Source organism: Orcinus orca, chromosome 11, assembly GCF_937001465.1.
Source record: "Orcinus orca chromosome 11, mOrcOrc1.1, whole genome shotgun sequence".
NCBI lineage: Eukaryota > Metazoa > Chordata > Mammalia > Artiodactyla > Delphinidae > Orcinus > Orcinus orca.
The window spans coordinates 6552304-6572592 of NC_064569.1; the positions used below are offsets into that span (position 1 = coordinate 6552304).

The following is a 20289-nucleotide window of genomic DNA, read 5'->3' on the forward strand; positions in this document are numbered from 1 at the left end:
ATCTAAATGTCTATCAAAATGGAACTGGTTAAATCATTATGGTATATAACGTGAGGATATAAAACCATACCTAAGTTACATTAAGTGAAAATGTAACTTAGTGTGCATGGAATCCTACTTTTTTTTATAAAGAAGACAGATAGATAGATAAGCTTGTACATGCACAGTATATATCCAGAAAGATTAAAAAGAATCTCATAAGAGTGGTTGCCTCAAGGAGCACAAAAAGCAAGCTGTGAGAAAACTTTTCATCTCATTACTCTTTTTTTTTTGGCTGCGTTCAGTCTTTGTTGCCGCGCAGGCTTTCTCTAGTTATGGCAAGTGGGGGCTACTCTTTGTTGCAGTGTGCAGGCTTCTCGTTGTGGTGGCTTCTCTTGTTGCGGAGCACGGGCTGTAGGCACGCGGGCTTCGGTAGTTGTGGTCCGCGGGCTCTAAAGCGCAGGCTCAGTAGTTGTGGTGCACGGGCTTAGCTGCTCCACAGCATGTGGGATCTTCCCAGACCAGGGCTCAAACCCGTGTCCCCTGTATTGGCAGGTGGATTCTTAACCACTGCGCCACCAGGGAAGTCCCTGATTACTCTTAATTTGAAATGTCTATATATCCTATATGGATGTCCATATGTCCTATACGGATGGATACATTTTAAAAAAATTATTAAAAAAAAAAACCCACCCACATAGACCCACAAGACTCAGCTCAGCTCTACAGATCACAAATCTTTGGGGGCAGGGACTAGACTTTCTAAATTGTTAAACTACCCAGAGATTCTGATGATCAATCAGGCTTAGGAAGCACTCAAGCAAACCACTCATATGGTACTTAATGCCTCATATTAAAGTGTACATGTGAGACTATAACTTTATACACGTAACTAGAAAAGCATGGGGGGAGGATATATTACATTTTGGCTTTCCTACAGTTCTCAGCTCAGAAAAGGTACTCAATAAATATTTTTTGACAAGATTAGTGCAGAAGTATAATTCCATTTTTCTATTATACTTCATTTCAGTGCAGAAGGGTTTTAAAAAATACATTTAACATGATGGCACTGTGGGGCAGTTTAAAATGACCACTTTCAATACATGAAGGGCCAAACATCAACAGATGCCAACAATAATTTTTTAGTTTTTAAACACCATAGGTATGGCTAGACTGCAAAGGGCAAGCGGTGAAGTTCAAACCTAAGACTATAAGACTCAGGGATGAGTTCCACTTCCTAGTCGCATGAATGAGTAAAAGTAGCATCTAGAGGAAAATAAAGATGTGGATAACAGATTTCAAAGAAGTCCCATTTTATTCCTGAGAGCATACAAATCCCTTTCCTCATAAGGAAAAGTATTTTCCCTTTCTCTTGGGTGATAGATACACCTCTTCCACAGTTCCAAGCATTCTCTTCTACCGGTACTTTCCACGTCGGTTAAAGCATTTGTAGAGATAGCTGATGCGTTTGTTCAGGTTGTGCAGGTCATCAATGAACATCCGATTTCCAACCATTCTCTTCTTTCGGATACAACGCTGCAATTCATTCCCCTTCCAGCCTCGAAGCCATATGGGGCCCTTGATCAGTTCTTTGGGGTGCTTTTCAAAGTTTCCTGTGTCATGTGAAAGAAGGTATTAGTTCCAAGAGGAGAGAACCCAGCCTCCACCAGCTAAGCCTTCAACACGGTTGCATCTCCCTAGCAGCACCTAGAGACAAAACACATTATGCTAGGGTAACAAGAGCACAGGCTCTGGAGCAAGACTGCTTGGGGTTCAAATTCTGGACCTGCCATTTACTAGCTTTGGAAAAACTACTTAACCTCCCTGTGCCTCAGATTCCTCCTCACCTGCAAAGTGAAAAGGTTATGAGGATTAAATGTGTTAATGCATGCGGGGCACACAGAACAGTGCCGAACACAACGTAAATAGCCACGTGTTTGTTCTTACTATTGAAGAAGGTCCCATTTCTACACAGGTGAAAAAAAAAATCATTCCGGCGTAACTGCCGCTCGGAAATTCTGCACTACCGAGTCGAGTCTTACCCAGGATCCCGATGTTGTCATATACCCCGAACATGGCCCTCTTCTCGTTCCAACGATCAACCACTTTGCGGGGCGGGAGGGTGACCCTCACATGGAACAATCTGGGAACACCTAGGGATGGGAAAGAAAAGGAATGAATCTGAGCCGCTTACTTTGAAGTAGTTCTCGGGGCGTCCTTCTGCATCAGCCACTTACCCAGAGAGAAGCTTCTGCAGGCCAGCGGCACCTGGCCCCATAGGCTCCTGCCTGCCACCCAAGAGAGGCTCCCTGCCATTGCTCTCATCACTCCCCTACAACAGCCCACCTCACAAGCACAGGAGGGAGGGCCAGACGTGGCCTTCAAGGAGAGAACAAGAACCGTCCCCGCCTGGCTCACAAGGATACTACGTGCACGCAGCCATCTTGGGCTTTACGCAGGCAGCTCCGGGTGAGACCCAGCCTGGCCCCGCCTTCCCCAGCCACGAGCCCCGCCCTCCAGGTTCCGTTGCAGAAGGTCTTTGACGCCCCGCCCAGCCGAGGCGCTTCCGGTCTGCCCGCCGGAAGGTTTGGAGCTCCGGAAGAGCTGAGGGACTCGTCTCGCTGCCTAGGGTCCCCCAAAGCTGAAGGTCAAACAAATTCACCCTTTCCTGTTTCCGTGGGCGTCCCTCAGAGGAAGGTCCAGAACCTGGAACCCAGAGCTTCCCTTCTCTGTGCCCCATAGCAGTTTTGCGCTGTAGCTGTTTTTATTTCCCGTATTCGACAGGGGAGGAAATCTGAGGCTGAGGGAGTGAAGTGACCTGCTGGACGTCATAAGGCAGAGGACATGGCGGAACCTGGACTAGAGCCTAAGCCTTCTAACTGCCGGCCTGAATTTGCCTCCTGTCTTGGGGGTGACGGAGTGGGTCACGGTCCCAGGGGCACGGCCACTGCCCAGCTACAAACGCGGCATCTCCGGCAGGCACCGCCAGAGCCTCCTCTCCACCGACCGCGAAAAAAGAGGACCCTGTGGGGAACTAGGCGGCCGCGAGACTACGGCGTGGGGCGGGGGGAGCCGGAATCTAGGCCCCGCCCTCCTCGGGCCTTCCGGCTCCTGCGCTCTGATTGGCCGGTGTCTGCAGCGAGCGTCGCGATTGGCTCCCTTGCGGCCGTTGAGATTTGAACTGCACTTTTGTGGCTTTGCCCGCGCGGCGCCCGGCTCGGAGGCGGGGTTTTGCCTCCGCCTGGCGGGTATTGGTCGGTCTCTCTACCCACGGGGGTGCCGCGTCGCAGATTGGTGCGTCTTGTGCCCTCCTTGGTTTTTCCTTCGTTTCAGCCCTACATCCCGAGTTGGAGGAACGGCTGGCGAAGTGCTCTTGTAAGGTGCGGTGTTGAGGGGGAGCGGGGAAGGAGAGGCCGGGAAAATCGGCCACCAGGCTGTAGGACGCGGTATTGGGCTGGGAGGTCTAGTGGGTGTGTCCTTGTGGTACGACGTGGTAGAAACAGTAAGTCTCACAGATCCGCAGTGGAATTTGGGCAAATCGCTTAACCTTTCTTAGTCTCAGTTTCCTCATCTGTAAATTGAGCTATATTACTATGCACTTCATGAGATTGGCATTTGGAGACTTAGATCAGATAGGACGTTCAAATAGCCGAATAGAACCTGGCACAGAGTAAACAAATAGTAAATATTCACGTTTTCTCATTCTGGAGACAGGAAGCCCATTAGCCCATACTGGGTCACCGTTCTGACCTCAGATGAGACAGTGTCTATATACTTAAGAAGTTTTGCCTATAAAAACAGAAATAACAATGCTAACTTAACGCATCGATATGCCACTTTACAGTTCTTTAAATACTTTAATACCCCTTGACTCATTTGATCCTGAGAAATTTTGTAAAGTAATCAGAGATCAGTAATCCTGCTTGACAGATGGGGCCCAGGGGGTTAAGTGACATGGCCAAGTGTCAGAGTCACAACTAGAATTAGATTCTAGTCCAGGCTTAATCTCACACGCTCTAAGATAATGTTATTAGCTTGATGTAAGACTAAAAAGTGTTATGTATTGGAGGAGGGGAATAATAGAACCAGATTAAAAAGACGACCCTTAGATATAGACCCTGATTTGTTTGCTGTTTGGCTTCTAGCCCTGTGAGCCACTGGGGGAAAGATGTCTCCCCAACTGTATGAGTTCCATCTGCCCTTATCCCCAGAGGAGTTGTTGAAAAGTGGAGGGGTGAATCAGTATGTCGTGCAAGAGGTACTGTCCATCAGACATCTTCCATCACACCTTAAAGGTAAGACTCCATAGCTGCCACTGTGCCTAGCACTTCAGAACAACCACCCACATGTGATTATATTGTGTCTGTCTGTTCCACTACACCACTAAGCTCCATGGGGGCACGGAACATGTCTTTCCTATTCCTTACTGTTTTCTCCCTAGCGTTGCATTACACGAAGAGTATGTTCATTGACCATCTTCTCTAGGTTATTCAATAAACAGTCTTGGTGTGTATGGTTAGTCTTTGGGGAGAATTTTATTTCAGATCTTGACTTCTTACCATATGCCAAAATAAAGTACTGGTGGTTTTAAGAGTTGTAGGAGAAGATAGCTCCTAGAATGTCTGGGACTTGACCTGACCTGTTTCCGGTAGTACTTTTTCAGAGTCTAGATCACATTTCCAAGAATGCAATAATGGAAAAAAGCATATGTGCACAGTTGCAACACTGTACAATATATGTACAGTGCAGTTGCCCATTGAAACCTAGAGATGACCGAGAACAATTCATGCATTATCAACAAGACCCCATCCATAATGTCACTGTACTTCTTGGAAGGGTCTTGTGTCAGTTAGATTGCTTTGGAGAGTTACGGAGAGTAGAGATTAAGGCTGTGGAGCCAGGCTGCCCGGATTTGAATCCTGGCTCCACTACTCTGACCTTGGACAGTTACTGATTCTCTCTGTGCCTTGGTTTCCTCATCTGGATAATAACCTACTTCGTTTGTTATCTCCTACAACAAGTAAGGTTCATTAATTATCAAGCACTTTGATAATATAATTTCAGCTTGTTTCTTCTTGGCCTTTCCATCATTGTTGCCAGATGACAGCTCCTTGTTCTGATGTGCAGAAGTAGAAGAAGGGATTTTTCTATCTTGTGCTTTTCCTTCTTTCTTGTTTTAAAACTACCAGAAGTCTTATAACAGACTTAGCCAGAATTGGATCAGGTGCCTATTTCCCTAACTACTGGTAGGGGAAATGGAATTATCCAGATTGGCTAAATTGATCAAGATCATTACCTAGGCTTCCCTAAACCCGAACATATCACCATTTGGTAAGCAAGGAAGAGAACAGAGTGTGGAGTTGACTGATGGGTGTCCACAGAGAGACCATTCTCTCCATATTGTGTGGATCTGTGCATCACCAATGGCACAAGCTGCACACTCTAGCAAACTGTTCTTCAGTTGTTATTACGCATCACTTTGTTACATGAGTGCTCGTTCCTTTTAAGAGTCCTTTTTAGGGCTTCCCTGGTGGCGCAGTGGTTGGGGGTCCGCCTGCCGATGCAGGGGACACGGGTTCGTGCCCCGGTCTGGGAGGATCCCACGTGCCACGGAGCAGCTGGGCCCGTGAGCTGTGGCCGCTGGGCCTGTGCGTCCGGATCCTGTGCTCCGCGACGGGAGAGGCCACAGCAGTGAGAGGCCCGCGTACTGCAAAAAAAAAAAAAAAAAAGAGTCCTTTTTATAACAATTGCATTGCTTTTGGTATTTAGAACCCTAAATACAAGTTCTACTATAAATACACAAGATCAGGTCATTTAATTTGTTCAAGTATTTACTGGTGTTATGCTATGTGCCAGGCAGTGTTCTAGGCACTGGGGATACAACAGTAAATAAAGCAGCCAAGGTGACAAAGTTCTTTCTCTCAAGGCTTTCAACAAGTAATAAATAAATATGGAGTATGTCAGATGGTTGTAAACGCCAAGGAGAAAAATAAAGCAAGATAAAAAAGATTACGGTGAGCCAGGTTATGGACTAGCATTTTATGTTGGATGATCAGAGAAGGCTTGCTGATAGATGACATATGAGCAGAGACCATACAAGTGAGGAAGTTACCTATGCAGATTCTCAAGGAAGGGCATTCTAAGCAGACAGGAAAGCCAGTGCTGAGGCCCTGAGGTGGGGAAGTGTCAATGTGGTTGGAGGGGAGAACTCTAGGAAAAGAGAGGTCAGGTGGGAAGTGGTACAGATTATTCTAGAGTCTTGCTCTTCAGAGTGGTCTTCAGACCAGGAGCGTTAATTAGTATCATGATTTAGGAGCTTATTAGAAATGCAGGAGGAAGACCTATCCTCAAACTACTGAATCAGAAATCCATTTCTTAAGAAGATCCCCAGGTAATTCGTATATACATTTCAGTTGGAGAAGCACTGATCTAGGGTGTTGTGGGTCATGGTAAAGACTTTAGCTTCAGAGAGAGTGAGCTTGAAAGCCATTGTGTTTTGAGCACAGGAGTGACATGGTCTGACATTTAAAAAGTATATCTGCTGTGTTGAGCAGGGACTGTAAGGGGGAAGGGAAGAAGCAGGGGACTAATTAAGAGGCTAATATAATAATACCAGGCAGCTTACCTGGGGTGATAGCGGTGGAGGTGATCATAAAAGGTTAGATCCTGAGTGAATTTTGAAAGTAGAGCCAACAGGATTGTTGATGGACTGGATTGGACTTACAGGGTTCGAGAAAGAAGAATTGAGGATGATTATAAATAAGGCTTTTTGACTTGAGCAACTAGAATGGAGTTGTCATTTACTGAGATGGGTAGAGTATGAGAGGAGCACGTTTAGACTGTTGGTTATATGATTGTGGAGTTCAGGGGAGAGGTTGCAGCTAACGATACACATTTGGGATTTAATATTCAGCATGTAGAGAGTGTTTAAAGCTGTGAGATTGGAGTAAGTATTGATGGAGAAGAAAAGCAGTTTCAAGACATAAGACCTAAGACAGTCCAACATTTAGAGGCTGGGAAAATGAGAGAGAACCAGTAGAAGAAACTAAGGACTAGTTGTTGAGGCAGAAAGTGAGCAAAGACGCTAAATTAAGAGAAGTTTCAAAAGGGAAAGGAGAGATCAGCTACACATTTAATTGCTGGACTTAGCAATGTGGCAATGGCTGGTAACCTTGAACACTATTTCAGAGCCGTGGGAATGAAGCCTGATTGGAATAGTTTATGAGAAAATGGGAAGAGAGAGGTTAGAGATGATGAGTTTAGATAACCCTTTCTTGTTGTTTTGCTTTAAGGAGTAGCAGAGAAATAGGGCGTAGCTGGAGGGGGAGGCAGAGTCAAGGGAGGACTTTTTTTTTTTTTTAAGATGGGCAACATCACATGTGTATGTGCTGAATGGGAATAATCAGAGGGGGGGAAAGCTGACGCTCCAGAGGGAGAGTGAATGAGTGTTGGGAGCAGTATCCTTTAAGGAGTCAGAGTAAGCGATCTGGTGCTGGGGGAGGAGGTGGGTTATTAGAGCATGGACACTTTATCCACAGCAGCAAAAAAAAGGCAGAACTTAGGGCACAGGTGCAGGTCGTGCTGATAAATACAGACCTTGGCGCAGTTGGAGTTTCTCTTCTGTCTGATTCAGTTTTCTCGGTGAGATAGGAAGTGACGCCTTTAACTGAAGGGGAGTTGGGGGAAAATGATCTTGATGTTATGAACAGAGGAAAGGTGTGAAATAATTGCCTAGAAGAAAGCAAATAGGCCTGGGAACTTGTTACAGGCTTACTAAGAAATACTAAGGGCCTACTTGAGGTCATAAAGTGAGAATAGTTGGTATGGTTTTATGTTTTTTCGAGCCACTTTTATTTGTGTAGTTACATGAATGGAGTAATCAGTCAGTGGGATATAATCCAGATTTACAAGGGGAGTAAATGTGTTAATAATTAGTGGAAAAAATTAGAAATATCATAATGTCTAATGATAGAGGAACAGTAAGTTAATTGAGGTACATTCAGTGGAATGTTATGCAGTCATTAAAGACAAAGGTTTTTTTAATATCCTTATTGTAATATTAAGTTTTAAAAAACGGAACAGAGAGTTGAATATGTGACATGACCTCAACAATAGAAATAGTATGCATAGAAAATAAACTGAAAAACATTAGCCAGATGTTAACAGTGTTTATTTCTTTCTCATTTTCTTTTACCGTATTTTCCAGATTACAGAAGGACGTTTGTAAGAGTGGGAGATAGCTTTCAAGTACTGAGTTACATTATGTGCTAAGTATTGTCCTGACTGTTTCATGTGGATTATCTCACTTAATCTTTACCAAAAAGTTCTGAAAAGCCCTATGAGGTATGATCTGTTATTATTCCCAGTTTACAAAAGAGGAAACTGAGACTTGGTAAGCTAAGTAGCTTAGCCTAGTAAATGTTCAAGCCACATGTAAACCTAAGCAGGGTGACTAGACTAGATCAGCAGGTGATGCTTCAGAGAAGTAAAGAGGGATGTGAATGGAGAGAATCATTGGATGTAATAAAAAATAGGTAATGGGTAATCTTTGAGAGAATAGCTGTTAGATTGGTAAATCTCAGAAACTAGGTTTCAGGGAATTGAGAAAGATTACACAAAATTTTAAAGGGATATGAGAGCAAAGTCATAAATGAAAGGCACTGATCGTTTTTGGTTTGTTTGTTTTAAAGAAGTAGGGGCCTGAGCACATTGTCAGGAAAAGAGCATTCCCTAGAGAGGATGAAGCCAGAGGTGAAAGAAAGGAGACAAGTCTTTGGGGCAGTGAGACAGCTTAGCTTCAGAACAGAAAATCTTTTCACTTGAGACTGAAGCAAAGAATGGGAAGGTGTTGGCAGAATGACTTGTTGACAGAGAGGCAGGATTACATGAGGGAGCTTTGGGTCTCATTCTTTTTGGTAAAGTAGAAAGCAGTCATCTGCTAAAAGAAGAGAGGCAAAGCATAAGAAGAGGTATAAATAAAGGGGGGAACATGCTATGGGTATAGCGCTAGGGAGTCAGTAGGAATTGGAGAAATAAAATAGTTTGTTAAGCATCGCAGAGGACCAGGTTGTAGTTGGACAGCATAACACTGCAATATGATGAATCAGGTCAGTGAGCCAGCAGTGATAATGTAGTACAAGGTTCAAGCTTTGCTTTCTAGGCAAACCCACTTCTTACTGCAGAAAAGAAGAATTTGGTGGAATTCTTTCCCTCCACATCCACAGAAAGAACTAGATATACACCTTGGTTCAAAAGTTAACTCCCGGGATTTCCCTGGTGGCGCAGTGGTTAAGAATCCACCTGACAATGCAGGCGACACAGGTTCGAGCCCTGGTCCGGGAAGATCCCACATGCCGCGGAGCAACTAAGCCCGTGCGCCACAACTACTGAGCCTGTGCTCTAGAGGCCACACATCACGACTACTGAAGACCCCCTGCCCTAGAGATCACGCACCGCAACTACTGAGCCCATGCACCACAACTACTGAAGCCCACGCACTCTAGGACCCACGTACCACAACTACTGAGCCTGCATGCTGCAGTTACTGAGCCCACGTGCTACAGCTACTGAGCCCATGCTCCTAGAGCCTGTGCTCCACAACAAGAGAAGCCAACAATGAGGAGCCCGCACACCACAATGAAGAGTGGCCCCCACTCACTGCAGTTAGAAAAAGCCCGCACGCAGCAACAAAGACCCAAGGCAGCCAGGAAAAAAAAAAATTAACTCCCATACTGCCTTGCTACTCTTGCATGTTGTAAGTCATAATTAGCTGCTACTCCCTTTTTTTTTTTTTTTTTTTTTTTTTTTTTTTTTTTGTGGTACACGGGCCTCTCACTGCTCTGGCCTCTGCTGTTGCAGAGCACAGGCTCCGGACGTGCAGGCTGAGTGGCCATGGCTCACGGGCCCAGCCGCTCCGCGGCATGTGGGATCTTCCCGGACCGGGGCACGAACCCGTGTCCCCTGCATCAGCAGGCAGATTCTCAACCACTGCGCCACCGGGGAAGCTCTGCTACTCCCTTTTATACTGAAGTTTTTATATAGAAGCAGTACAGTGAAGATGAAAAGAGCACTGAGTTTGAGAGTCAAAAGATGCTGGGTTTTCAGGGAGTTCCCTGGTGGCCTAGTGGTTAGGATTTCAGGCTTTCACTGCTGTGGCCCAGGTTCAGTCCCTGGTCGGGGAACTGCAGCCCCCCCAAAAAAAAAACAAATGCTGGATTTTTTAAATGTAATAGAAATACAGATGTCCCCCAGCTTACGATGGTTCAACTTATGATTTTTCAGCTTTATGATGGTGCAAAAGCAATATGTATTCAGTAGAAACCATGTTTTGAATGTTGAATTTTTATCTCTTCCTGGGTTAGCAGCATGTAGTAGGATACTCTTCTCATGATGCTGGGCAGCAAGCGCAGCTCCCAACCCACACACTTAGAGCCATCCTGTACCCAGACAGCCATTCTGCTTTTCACTTTCAGTACAGTGTTCAATAAATTACGAGAAATATTCAACACTTTATTATAAAATAGGCTTTGTAGTAGATGATTTTGCCCAACTGTAGGCTAATGTATGCTTAAGGTAGGCTAGGCTAAGCTATGATATTCAGTGGGTTAGGTGTATTAAATTTTTGAGTTACAGTGTTTTCAACTTACAGGAGATTTTTCAAGATGTAACCCCATCATAAATCAAGGAAAATCTGTGGTAACATGAACCTAAGTGTGTTACAGATGTTTGACCTAATCGCACTAAAGGATTGCAGGGGAACATAACTAACAAGCAACCAGGAGACCCAGTATTTTGGGTCTTTTGTTTGGCTGCGCTGTGTGGCATGCGGCGTCTTGCCCGACCAGGGATCGAACCCGCGCACCCTGTGGCGGAAGTGCGGAGTCTTAACCACTGGACTGCCAGGGAAGTCCAGCATTTTGACTGTAAACTCTATATGAAAGAACTTTACACGATTAGCGTAAGGTAGTTAGTAAATTTATTTTTTAAAGGGGTGTGGGTTAGCAGTTCTGAAACTGTATTATGTGTATACTAGGATCAAGCAAATATATAAGTGAATTTATGTTTTTAATATATACACAGATAAAAATATAGGGGTGTGTGCATTTATACCTACATATATGTATATCCTGCTTTTCTCTACTGACAGGGCCTAAAAGCTCCAACAGCAGTGATTTTAACTAGGGCCTAGAACTTGGTTTCTACATACCATTCTCTCATAAAAGAAACCAGGACTCCAGTGAGAATGGTTGATTCCAGGACTGAGCCAGGGAAGGTACAAGATGAGCCTGGAACATCTTGTGGTACAAGAAAGTAAGAGAACAAGAGTGAAGGGAGCATGTCAGAGACACAGGCCAAGTTGAAGGAGCTCCCAGTGGTCAAGTATGGGACAGTCTGAGCAACAAAATTAATAATAAGAAGAATGATTAAAACACAGAATAAAAGAAACGTTCATGAGCCCATTCTGTTATAAACAAATAATTGGATACATAAATGAAGGGAAAGTAACAGCTCATCTTAGCCTGGCATTCCCATTAAGTAAGCATAAAAGGAATGATAGAAACAGACAAATCACCATTTAGTAAAAGTAATAATTGTGGCAGGCAAGAATCATCCATAGATGCTTAAATAAGTGGGCAGAATGTGGTGAGAAACAGGATTTTCAAAGTATCTCCCCACAAGATACTTACTGGTTGCAAAGGGGAAAATAGTAACTTTGTAGCGGAGACACCCAGGCAAACACTACCAACTGATCAAAGTTAATATCGCTATAGTAATAAGACATTGACATCACCTCCTTCTGGGTTTGATGCATCTGGAAGGACCCATCCTCCCTTTCTCAGTGATCTAGCCAAAAGTGCATGACCTCAATCTAATCATGAGAAAATAGCAGACAAACCCAAAGTGAGGAACATTCTACAGAATAACTGGCAAATACACTTCAAGTGTCAAGATCATGAAAGACAAAGATTGGAGGAGACTAAGGAGGTATGACAAATCAATGCATTGTGGTATCCTAGGTTGGCTCCTGGCCTGGGAAAAGGACAAAAATAGAACAGCTGGCAAAATTCAAGTAAGATCTGTAGATTAGTTAATAACATTGAATTAATGTTCATTTCTTGGTTTAGAATAGATCCTTGTACTATGGTTATATAAGATGTTACCATTATCTGGGTGAAAAATACAAGAACTCTGTACTGTTTTTGCTACTTTTGTAATTTCAAAATTGGAAAAAAAAGATCCTGAGTTTATGTTCATTACTCAGTTGGACAAGTCACATAATTTATTTTCCCATAAAATAGGCACAGTACTGTTTGCTTCATCTAGTTCAGAGATGTGGTAATAAAACTCAAGTAAGGCTTTAATTGTAAAACAGGACAAAGTGTCAGATGTTATAATACTAGATTACATTGAAATGAAGTGTCTACTTTTGTGATTCTACCAAGAAAAGCAATTAACTCCATTTTCTGCCATGAATAGAACTTACCAAAAAGGCCTGTCCCTCTGTATTGATCAGTTTCTTTCATCTTTATAGCATTTCAGGCTGCCTTTCGAGCTCAGGGGCCCCTGGCTATGCTGGAGCACTTTGATACCATCTACAGCATTCTGCAGTAAGTACCCTCTGATACTTTAAAAAGAACTGGTGGCTCTTTGCCCTAACTTTGCATGTTAGTCCTGAAATTCCAATTTATAGTTCACCGATAAATGGTTCTGGGTGCTGACATTTCTACTCATGAGCATTTACCCCAGCTTGCCACCATATTTATTCAGTCGAGTAGTTCCACGTGTTTTTTTGTTTTAAGTATTAGATTCCTCAGGTTCGATCTGATCTATTAGAATGGGCTCTGCAGGTTCCTGTCTCACCCCCCCGCACTTTCTTTCCCTCATAGTCACTTTCGAAGTATAGACCCTGGCCTCAAGGAAGATACTCTGGAATTCCTGATAAAAGGTGTTTATGGGATAAAAGGTGTTTATGGATCGGGGGTGGGGGATGGAAGGTGTGTGTTGCTGTTTGTTTGTTTACTGTTTCCTGCCACATGATGATATCAAGGCTGTGGTGATTCAGTTGGTTTGGCTAAGCCCGGGGACCTCTGACCTATAGGTCTGTAATCTTGGTGGGCAATACAGAGTTATGTGTGTTCACTGTAAGGGCAGACCAACAATAAATTCTTCCCACTCTTGAACTGCCTCTCTTCAATAGAGGCAGTTCTTCCTGTTGCCAGAGAGAAATTGGGGTAACTGGAGTGAGAGAGTAGGGATAGGGCATGTTCAGGATATCAGGGTCAGGGGTCCCAGAGGACTTAGCTTGTGTTGTAGCCACTGAGAGATGAAACACAGATCTTTGGTAATCTGATGGCTGCAAGTGCTAGGGGTTTTGAAGTTGGGTTGTATGAGGAAAATGAATGAAACTGACTCCAGATCCTGCCCCTCGCAGTGGTATCTCGCCACACCCAGGAACTTCCCGCCATCTTGGATGATGCAACTTTGAGTGGGTCCGATAGAAGCGCACACCTAAATGCCCTCAAAATGAACTGCTATGCTCTGATATGCCTCTTGGAATCCTTTGAGACCATGGCCAGCCAGAAAAGCCTCATGGACCTGGCCCTTGGTGGGAAGGTAATTTGTTGTTCCTGGCTCACTTAATATGGGATCTGGGGAGATACGGGAATTGGTGGGAAAGATGGAATTCAGTGATTCTGAGAATCTTTTCCTTTCTGCCCTTGACCCATGTTTAAGGTTTATGAGGAGGTACTCAAAAGTATCACAATGTATCTTTTGCTGACAAGCAGCTCTTTTATATTTTGGAACTTGTAATACTTCCGTCTTACCTTCTACCTTGTCTCAATACTGGATAGTTTGGGCACTCAGACTAGCAGATCATGATCCTTTCAGCTTCCTTATTTTTTCTTAAGTATATCCTTTTTTAGGGTAGGAAAGCCCGGGCCAAGGCAACCCATGGCTTTGACTGGGAAGAAGAGAGGCAACCGATTCTTCAGCTTTTAACACAGCTGCTCCAGTTGGACATCCGTCACCTGTGGAGTCACTCAGTAATCGAAGAGGAGTTTGTCAGGTGGGTAGTTGATTGCTATAGGTGATATTGGCTGTGAGGAATGAGGGCTCTGTTGCTAGATATGCTATATATATATATATATATATATATATATATATTTATGTATGTATGTATGTATGAATGAACGACTGCGTTGGGTCTTTGTTGCTGTGCGCGGGCTTTCTTCAGTTGCGGCGAGCAGGGGCTACTCTTCGTTGCGGCTTCTCATTGTGGTGGCTTCTCTTGCTGCGGAGCACGGGCTCTAGGCATATGGGCTTCAGTAGTTCTGGTGTGTGGGCTCTGTAGTTGTAGTGCGTGGGCTCTAGAGCGCAGGCTTAGTAGTTGTGGCGCACGGGCTTAGTTGCTCCGCAGCATGTGCGATCTTCCCGGACCAGGGATCGAACCTGTGTCCCCTTCATTGGCAGGTGGATTCTTAACCACTGCACCACTGGGGAAGCCCTAGATATGCTTTTTGTTTTGTTTTGTTTTGTTTTGTTTTGTTATGTTGTTTTTCAATTTTTTAACTTTTTATTTTGAGGTAATCTCAGATTTACAGAAAAGTTGCAAGAATAGTACAAAGAATCCTCTATACCCTTCAGACTCCTCAAATGTTAACATTTTACCACATTTGCTTTACTAGATATGCCTTTTAAATACTTCATTTCATCCCTCAGTTCTGTCTGTAATACACAGAAGTATTCCCATTACGTTGAATTGTTCAGAAGTAGATAATGAAGATTAGAAACTGCGTTGAATTTCTCATCTTTAATGCCATTTATTCATTCATGAAACAGTATTTACTGAGAATCTCCTAGGTGCATGGCTGGTGTCATTAAAGTCACTGAAAACAAGCGTTTCTGCCCTCTTAGAGTTTATATTTTAGATCAGAAGACAATTTTTTAAATAAGTAAAAATATATAGTACATCTTATAGTTTATTACTGTGGAGAAAGATAGTGGAGGGAGTGGGAAGTTTGATGGGAAAGTGTTGTAATCTTTATCAGCTGTTCTAGCAAGACCTCTTTGAGATGGTGATATTTGAGCAAAGCCCTCGAGAAGGTAATGAGAGCCATGAGGATATTTGGAGGGAGAGCAAGGGCAAGGGCAGGAAACAGCAAGGACAAGGGAGGGAGTGTGTTGAGCACATATAAGTAATAGCGCTGAGGCCAGAGCTGGCAGCTGAGACAGGGTGAGGGGTAGGCTGTGAGGTCGGGGCAACAGGGAGCCAATTGCAGATCCTCATAGGCCGTCACGGTTTGGCATTTATCAGAGTGAGATGGGGCCCCTCGGGTTCCGAGCAGGGCAGTGAGGTGGTCTGGCTTGTCTTCAACAAGGTCATCCTGGCTGTTGTGTTGAAACAGACTCTGGAGGGAAAGGAGGAAAGCGGGAGACCAGTAGGGAGGCTGTGGCGGTCACTTGGGCAAGAGGTGACAGTTGCTTAGGCCCGAGAGGGCGCTGGAGGTGGGGAGAAGTGCGTGCAGTCTGCACTTGTTCTTTAAGGAGAGCCTACGGGGTGAGCTGACAGGTGCGTGAGGTTTGAGGGAGGGTGTGGTCGAGGGTGACTCACCCAGGGTTTTCGCCTGAGCATTTGGAAGAATGTAGCTGCCAGTAACTGAAATAATGGGGAAGGCTGTGGGAGCGTGTTTGGGGGGACAGTAGAAGTTCTGCTTTGGACATAGAAAGCTGGAGGTGCCTATTAGACATCCAAATAGTGTCAGATTTGGTTGTGGAATGTACAAAGCTGGAGGAAGACAGGAGAGCGGTCTAAGCTAGAGCACACATTTGGGAATATAATGTATTTATATAAATGGTATTTGTAGCCATGCGACTGAATGAGATCACTAAATCAGTAAGCATAGCTAGAAGAGGGCAGAAATCCAAGGACTGTACCTTGGGGCCCTCCAGCATCGGGAGAGTGAGATGAGGAGAAAGAACCAGCTGAAGAAACTGAGAAGGGAGTCTGGCCTCCTGGTACCAAATGAGGCATGTTTCAAGGAGAAAGAACTGATCAGTTGTGTCAGATGCAGCTGAAAGGTCAACTAAGATGAGGACTGCGTTGGCCATTTAACAATGAGAAGTCAGTGGTGACTTTGTCCTGTCTTTTATCATATATTCAGCTTCTGTAGACATTATAACTGGTTGAAAGTTGGTAATCCAGAAGGAGGAAGTACCTATCTTCCTCCTTTGGGGGTCAGCAAAGCAAAGCAACTTGGTGTGGAAGGCGATAGAATAAAGAAAACTAGAAGGCCCTGACTGGGGCAGCAGAGATGGAATGAATGAGGCAAGACCAATGTAGTTGAGTCCAGACCGCTGATGTCACCATCTCAACTCTTCCTTTCTCAGTTTGGTTACTGGCTGCTGCTACCGCCTCCTGGAGAACCCCACCATTAGTCACCAGAAGAACCGCTCCACCCGGGAAGCCATAACACACCTGCTTGGTGTCGCCTTGACACGTTATAACCATATGCTGAGTAAGTTAGCCCTCCGCTTTGCCCCACCCTTTTCATCTTGCCCATGGTTTCTCACATGTAGCACTTCCACAGGTGCCACTGTGAAGATCATCCAGATGCTGCAGCACTTTGAACACCTGGCATCTGTACTGGTGGCGGCTGTGAGTCTGTGGGCAACTGATTATGGGATGAAGAGCATAGTAGGAGAGATTGTAAGGTGACCCTTCCTTCTCTAATTTCTAATTCTCATTTCCCTCAGGGAGAGCATAAAGATTGGAAATTGCTTCTCTGTGTAACATTAGATTCCTTCAGATATTAGATGCCAACTTTACCTTCCCTTACTGGGACCTGAGTAATTAAGTTATGCTGCTATGGCTGTGTTTATTCCCCTGTGTAGAGAGATTGGACAGAAGTGTCCCCAGGAGTTGAGTCGGGACCCTTCAGGGGCCAAGGGCTTTGCCGCCTTCCTGACAGAACTAGCGGAGCGTGTCCCGGCCACCCTGATGTCCAGTGTGTGCATTCTACTAGATCATCTGGATGGAGAGGTAGGCGGTCCCCTGGGGATCTCAGGGTTTTCTAGGGGTTTTAAGTGCATTGTTGAAAGGCTGTTTCTTAACAAGAAGGAAGCTTTCACTGAAGTCAAGTTGTCTAGGCTAATCACTGTGGCAGTTCCTTCCTATAGAGAAGCAGATGAAGTTTATTGAATTAAATAAAGAGCCACTTATTAATCCTATTTCAGTATCACACTGGTTTCACCCAGGTCTGGAAGGGGAGAGTCTAGTGAGAGTGATTCTGGTTCCCACCCATTCCTCAGGATGAAGCCCCTTCCTGCCCACCTGGTTCTCAGATCCACCCACATCATCTGTCTTATCCCTCAGTGTTAGCCTGACTGCTTCCCAAGCTGATGCTGGCACTCCTCGGTGAATGTCAGGAACAAAGACAGTCTGCTTGTTCATCTAATTTACTATAACTTTTTATGCAAGATCCCATTCTCAGGCTCTTGGCCTGGCAAAAACCCCAAACACTGTTCCCCATGATTCTGTAACGGACATGGTTGGCACTAGGGCTGATTTCTGCTTCCCTGTAAGTAAGATGTGGGAAGGGAAGTGTGAGAGAAAGGCGGTGTTTATTAGTAAGGATCAAAGGCTTTGAGGCCTCAGATGAAAGGTAGTAATTAATGCTTTTCAAACATGTGTTGGTGGATGGGTGTGATTTCATATTCAGCTGCCACCATGGTTACCTGGGTGAGCCTTGTGGGGAAAAACTGCTCTGGGCTCTTGTTTATTTTGTCCCTACATTCTCCTGACCAGACAAGGCCCTTCTGGGATTCAGCTTTTTCTCGTGACCTCAGGAGTCAATGAATACCTGCTGGGCAGTTGACCAGAGAAAGTCAGAGCTAAGAAAAGCAAGCTTAACCTTGCCTAAAGGCCTTACCCCTTCTTTGTGCCTGGATGAGCACAAGAGTTTAGGAAAACGACAGTCAGTATGGGGGTGCAGAGGCTCATACCAGCCTCATATCCCTCTCAGAATTACATGATGCGCAATGCCGTGCTGGCGGCCATGGCAGAGATGGTGCTGCAGGTTCTGAATGGGGATCAGCTGGAGGCGGCAGCCCGAGACACCCGAGACCAGTTCTTGGACACCTTGCAGGCCCACGGCCACGACGTCAGCTCCTTTGTGCGGAGCCGTGTTTTGCAACTCTTTACCCGAATCGTCCAGCAGAAGGTGAGTGGCCTTTGACGTGATAAAGATACACGGTACCCCTCTATGTACAGGCCGAAGAAAAGGAATCCAGGGTCAAAAGAAGAGTAGCTATGTCAAAGAAGAGTCTAGAATTCAGGATTCTACTACCAGTAATAAAGGTCTTCCTCTATCAAGGATAAGGATTCTGGGCTCCATTTAAGGACTACAGTATGTCTTAACCACTACAGACAGTCCTCTTGAGCTATTCACATCCCGTAGAAAAGTTTCCTTAGAATGAGTGGCTAGCTCATGTAGAGTGTACTTCACGATCATCTTGAGCAGAATGGAAGGTGCGGGGCGGGATCTGATCCTGTCTTTCTGTTCCACATAGGCTCTGCCCCTGACACGTTTCCAGGCAGTGGTGGCCTTAGCAGTGGGGCGTCTGGCAGACAAGTCGGTGCTGGTTTGTAAAAATGCCATCCAGCTCCTTGCCAGTTTTCTCGCCAATAATCCCTTTTCCTGCAAGGTAAGTAGTCTGGGCCCACCCAAAAGAGAAGGAATTAAATGGAAATAGCAGTGAAATTCCATGACTCAGTGACCCTGATGTTCATTTTTACCTTGGTAGCTTAGTGATACTGACCTTGCTGGACCGCTGCAGAAGGAAACCCAGAAATTACAAGAGATGAGGGCCCAGAGGCGAGCTGCAGCTGCTTGTGAGTAGTTGCTGCGGGGGAGTTCTCACCCCAGACATCCTTCTCCTTGCAGCTGGAAACTCAGTGCAAGAGTCTAAGTGAGACTTTCTCATTCAGCCGCAGTGCTGGACCCAGGGGAGGAGTGGGAAGCCATGCTGCCAGAGTTGAAGGCTACCCTGCAGCAGCTGCTGAAGCTTCCCCAGGAAGGAGAGGGGATGCCCGAGGAGGTTGCCGAAACAGAGACAGCGGAAGAGGTGGAAGGACGCATCCGTCGATTGCTAGCCAAAGCTAGTTACAAGTATGTGAAAGAATGGGATATTCTCTCATGACCTGTCAGGTTTAGAGTTAACTTTTGAGACACAATATTTTTTTTTAATTGAAGTATAGTTGATTTACAGTGTTGTGCTAATTTCTGCTTTACAGCAAAGTGACTGTTAATACACATATGTACATTCTTTAACAATGTTTTTTTTAAATGAACTGCACTTAGGGTATGCTGCCATCAGATGGTGGTAGGTGTTTTCATTGCAGTAATAGTCTGAACACCAGATATATGCCAAAGGCAAAGTCTACAATTAAGCATGCTTTTCTACTTTTACAAATGTTTAAAAAAACTACTAAAACAACTAGACATAAATCATGTTATAATTAAATATGACCAAAGTCCTGCTTCATTTGAAGAAGACAACCTATAAGTATAATCCTATTTCTATAAAGTAAGTTACTTAAACTTTCTGGGTCTCAGTTTCATTATTTATTTAAAAATAGTTGATTAGGTCATAAGATCTCTAATGGCTTTTTAATTCCAAAATGTGTGAGCTGATAAATAATAACAAACGTGCTCAATCGTACCTTAATTTTTAAATCAACCTGGTATGAATCCTGATCTTAGAGAAAAGATTTTTGTCACTAGAACTTGAGAGCACCTTGGCAACAAAAGCGTTAGAGCTGTCCACAGGTATTCTTAAACCTCAGCCACAAGTCATTAGTTTACTTCCTACCTAATTAGGCTGCTCAGAAAGGCTGAAGAGAGGGTGGCTAGTTGGCTCTCTGATTCCCTACGTCTCTCTGGTGTCTCTCTTTGCTGAAGCGTAAAAGGCAGCCTGCTCTGCCTCCAAGCGTGCTAGTGATGAGTTAGGAAAAGGCTCCTTCTCGTGTTAAAGATGCCCCTCCTCCCTCAGCAGTCCTCGGTGGCCAGTGCTGGGCGGAGTTCTTAACAGCTGAGGTTCTGGCTGCCAGTTACAAATTTAAACGTGTTAGAACGTAACTTTTTAACAGTTTAATAGCAGAGTTTGGGGGGATTTTTTTAGTTTTTTTTTTAAGCAGGAAGCTACTTTTTCGTAATTAGACAATATATTCACATCATACAGTATTTAAAATTTGAACAAGGATGTGCCATGAAAAATCCCTTCCAAACCTGCTTTCCAGCCAGTTAGTTC

General features: G+C 44.6%; 2 protein-coding genes and 1 non-coding gene across 5 annotated transcripts in view; 2 read left to right on the forward strand and 1 right to left on the reverse strand.

Annotated features, from left to right (window-relative positions):
- Positions 1-1275: 1275 nt before the first annotated feature.
- On the reverse strand, positions 1276-2472 carry MRPL51 (mitochondrial ribosomal protein L51). The gene is made up of 3 exons (XM_004279034.4): positions 2217-2472; positions 2022-2132; positions 1276-1592 (listed from the first exon to the last, which is right to left on the reverse strand). Exons 1-3 carry the CDS (start codon positions 2302-2304, stop codon positions 1396-1398), a joined length of 396 nt encoding a protein of 131 aa, XP_004279082.2. The 5' UTR covers positions 2305-2472; the 3' UTR covers positions 1276-1395.
- A 77-nt stretch (positions 2473-2549) lies between these two features.
- Positions 2550-20289, forward strand: part of NCAPD2 (non-SMC condensin I complex subunit D2) — a 28426-nt gene continuing 10686 nt past the window's right edge. For 2 of the 3 annotated variants that reach the window (XM_004279035.3, XM_049694500.1), the window contains exons 1-13: positions 2550-3359; positions 4125-4274; positions 12512-12587; positions 12867-12925; positions 13412-13593; positions 13905-14047; positions 16369-16496; positions 16569-16692; positions 16873-17020; positions 18003-18200; positions 18550-18684; positions 18784-18871; positions 18968-19148. In XM_004279035.3, coding sequence (XP_004279083.1) covers positions 4148-4274; positions 12512-12587; positions 12867-12925; positions 13412-13593; positions 13905-14047; positions 16369-16496; positions 16569-16692; positions 16873-17020; positions 18003-18200; positions 18550-18684; positions 18784-18871; positions 18968-19148 — 1589 coding nt within the window. In that variant the 5' untranslated portion in view covers positions 2550-3359; positions 4125-4147. The remainder of the gene's footprint in view (positions 3360-4124; positions 4275-12511; positions 12588-12866; positions 12926-13411; positions 13594-13904; positions 14048-16368; positions 16497-16568; positions 16693-16872; positions 17021-18002; positions 18201-18549; positions 18685-18783; positions 18872-18967; positions 19149-20289) is intronic. The other variant, XM_049694499.1, reaches the window with a different exon arrangement.
- On the forward strand, positions 13009-13335 carry LOC117196351 (small nucleolar RNA U85). The gene has a single exon (XR_004476497.1). It is a non-coding gene; the product is annotated as a small nucleolar RNA U85 (small nucleolar RNA).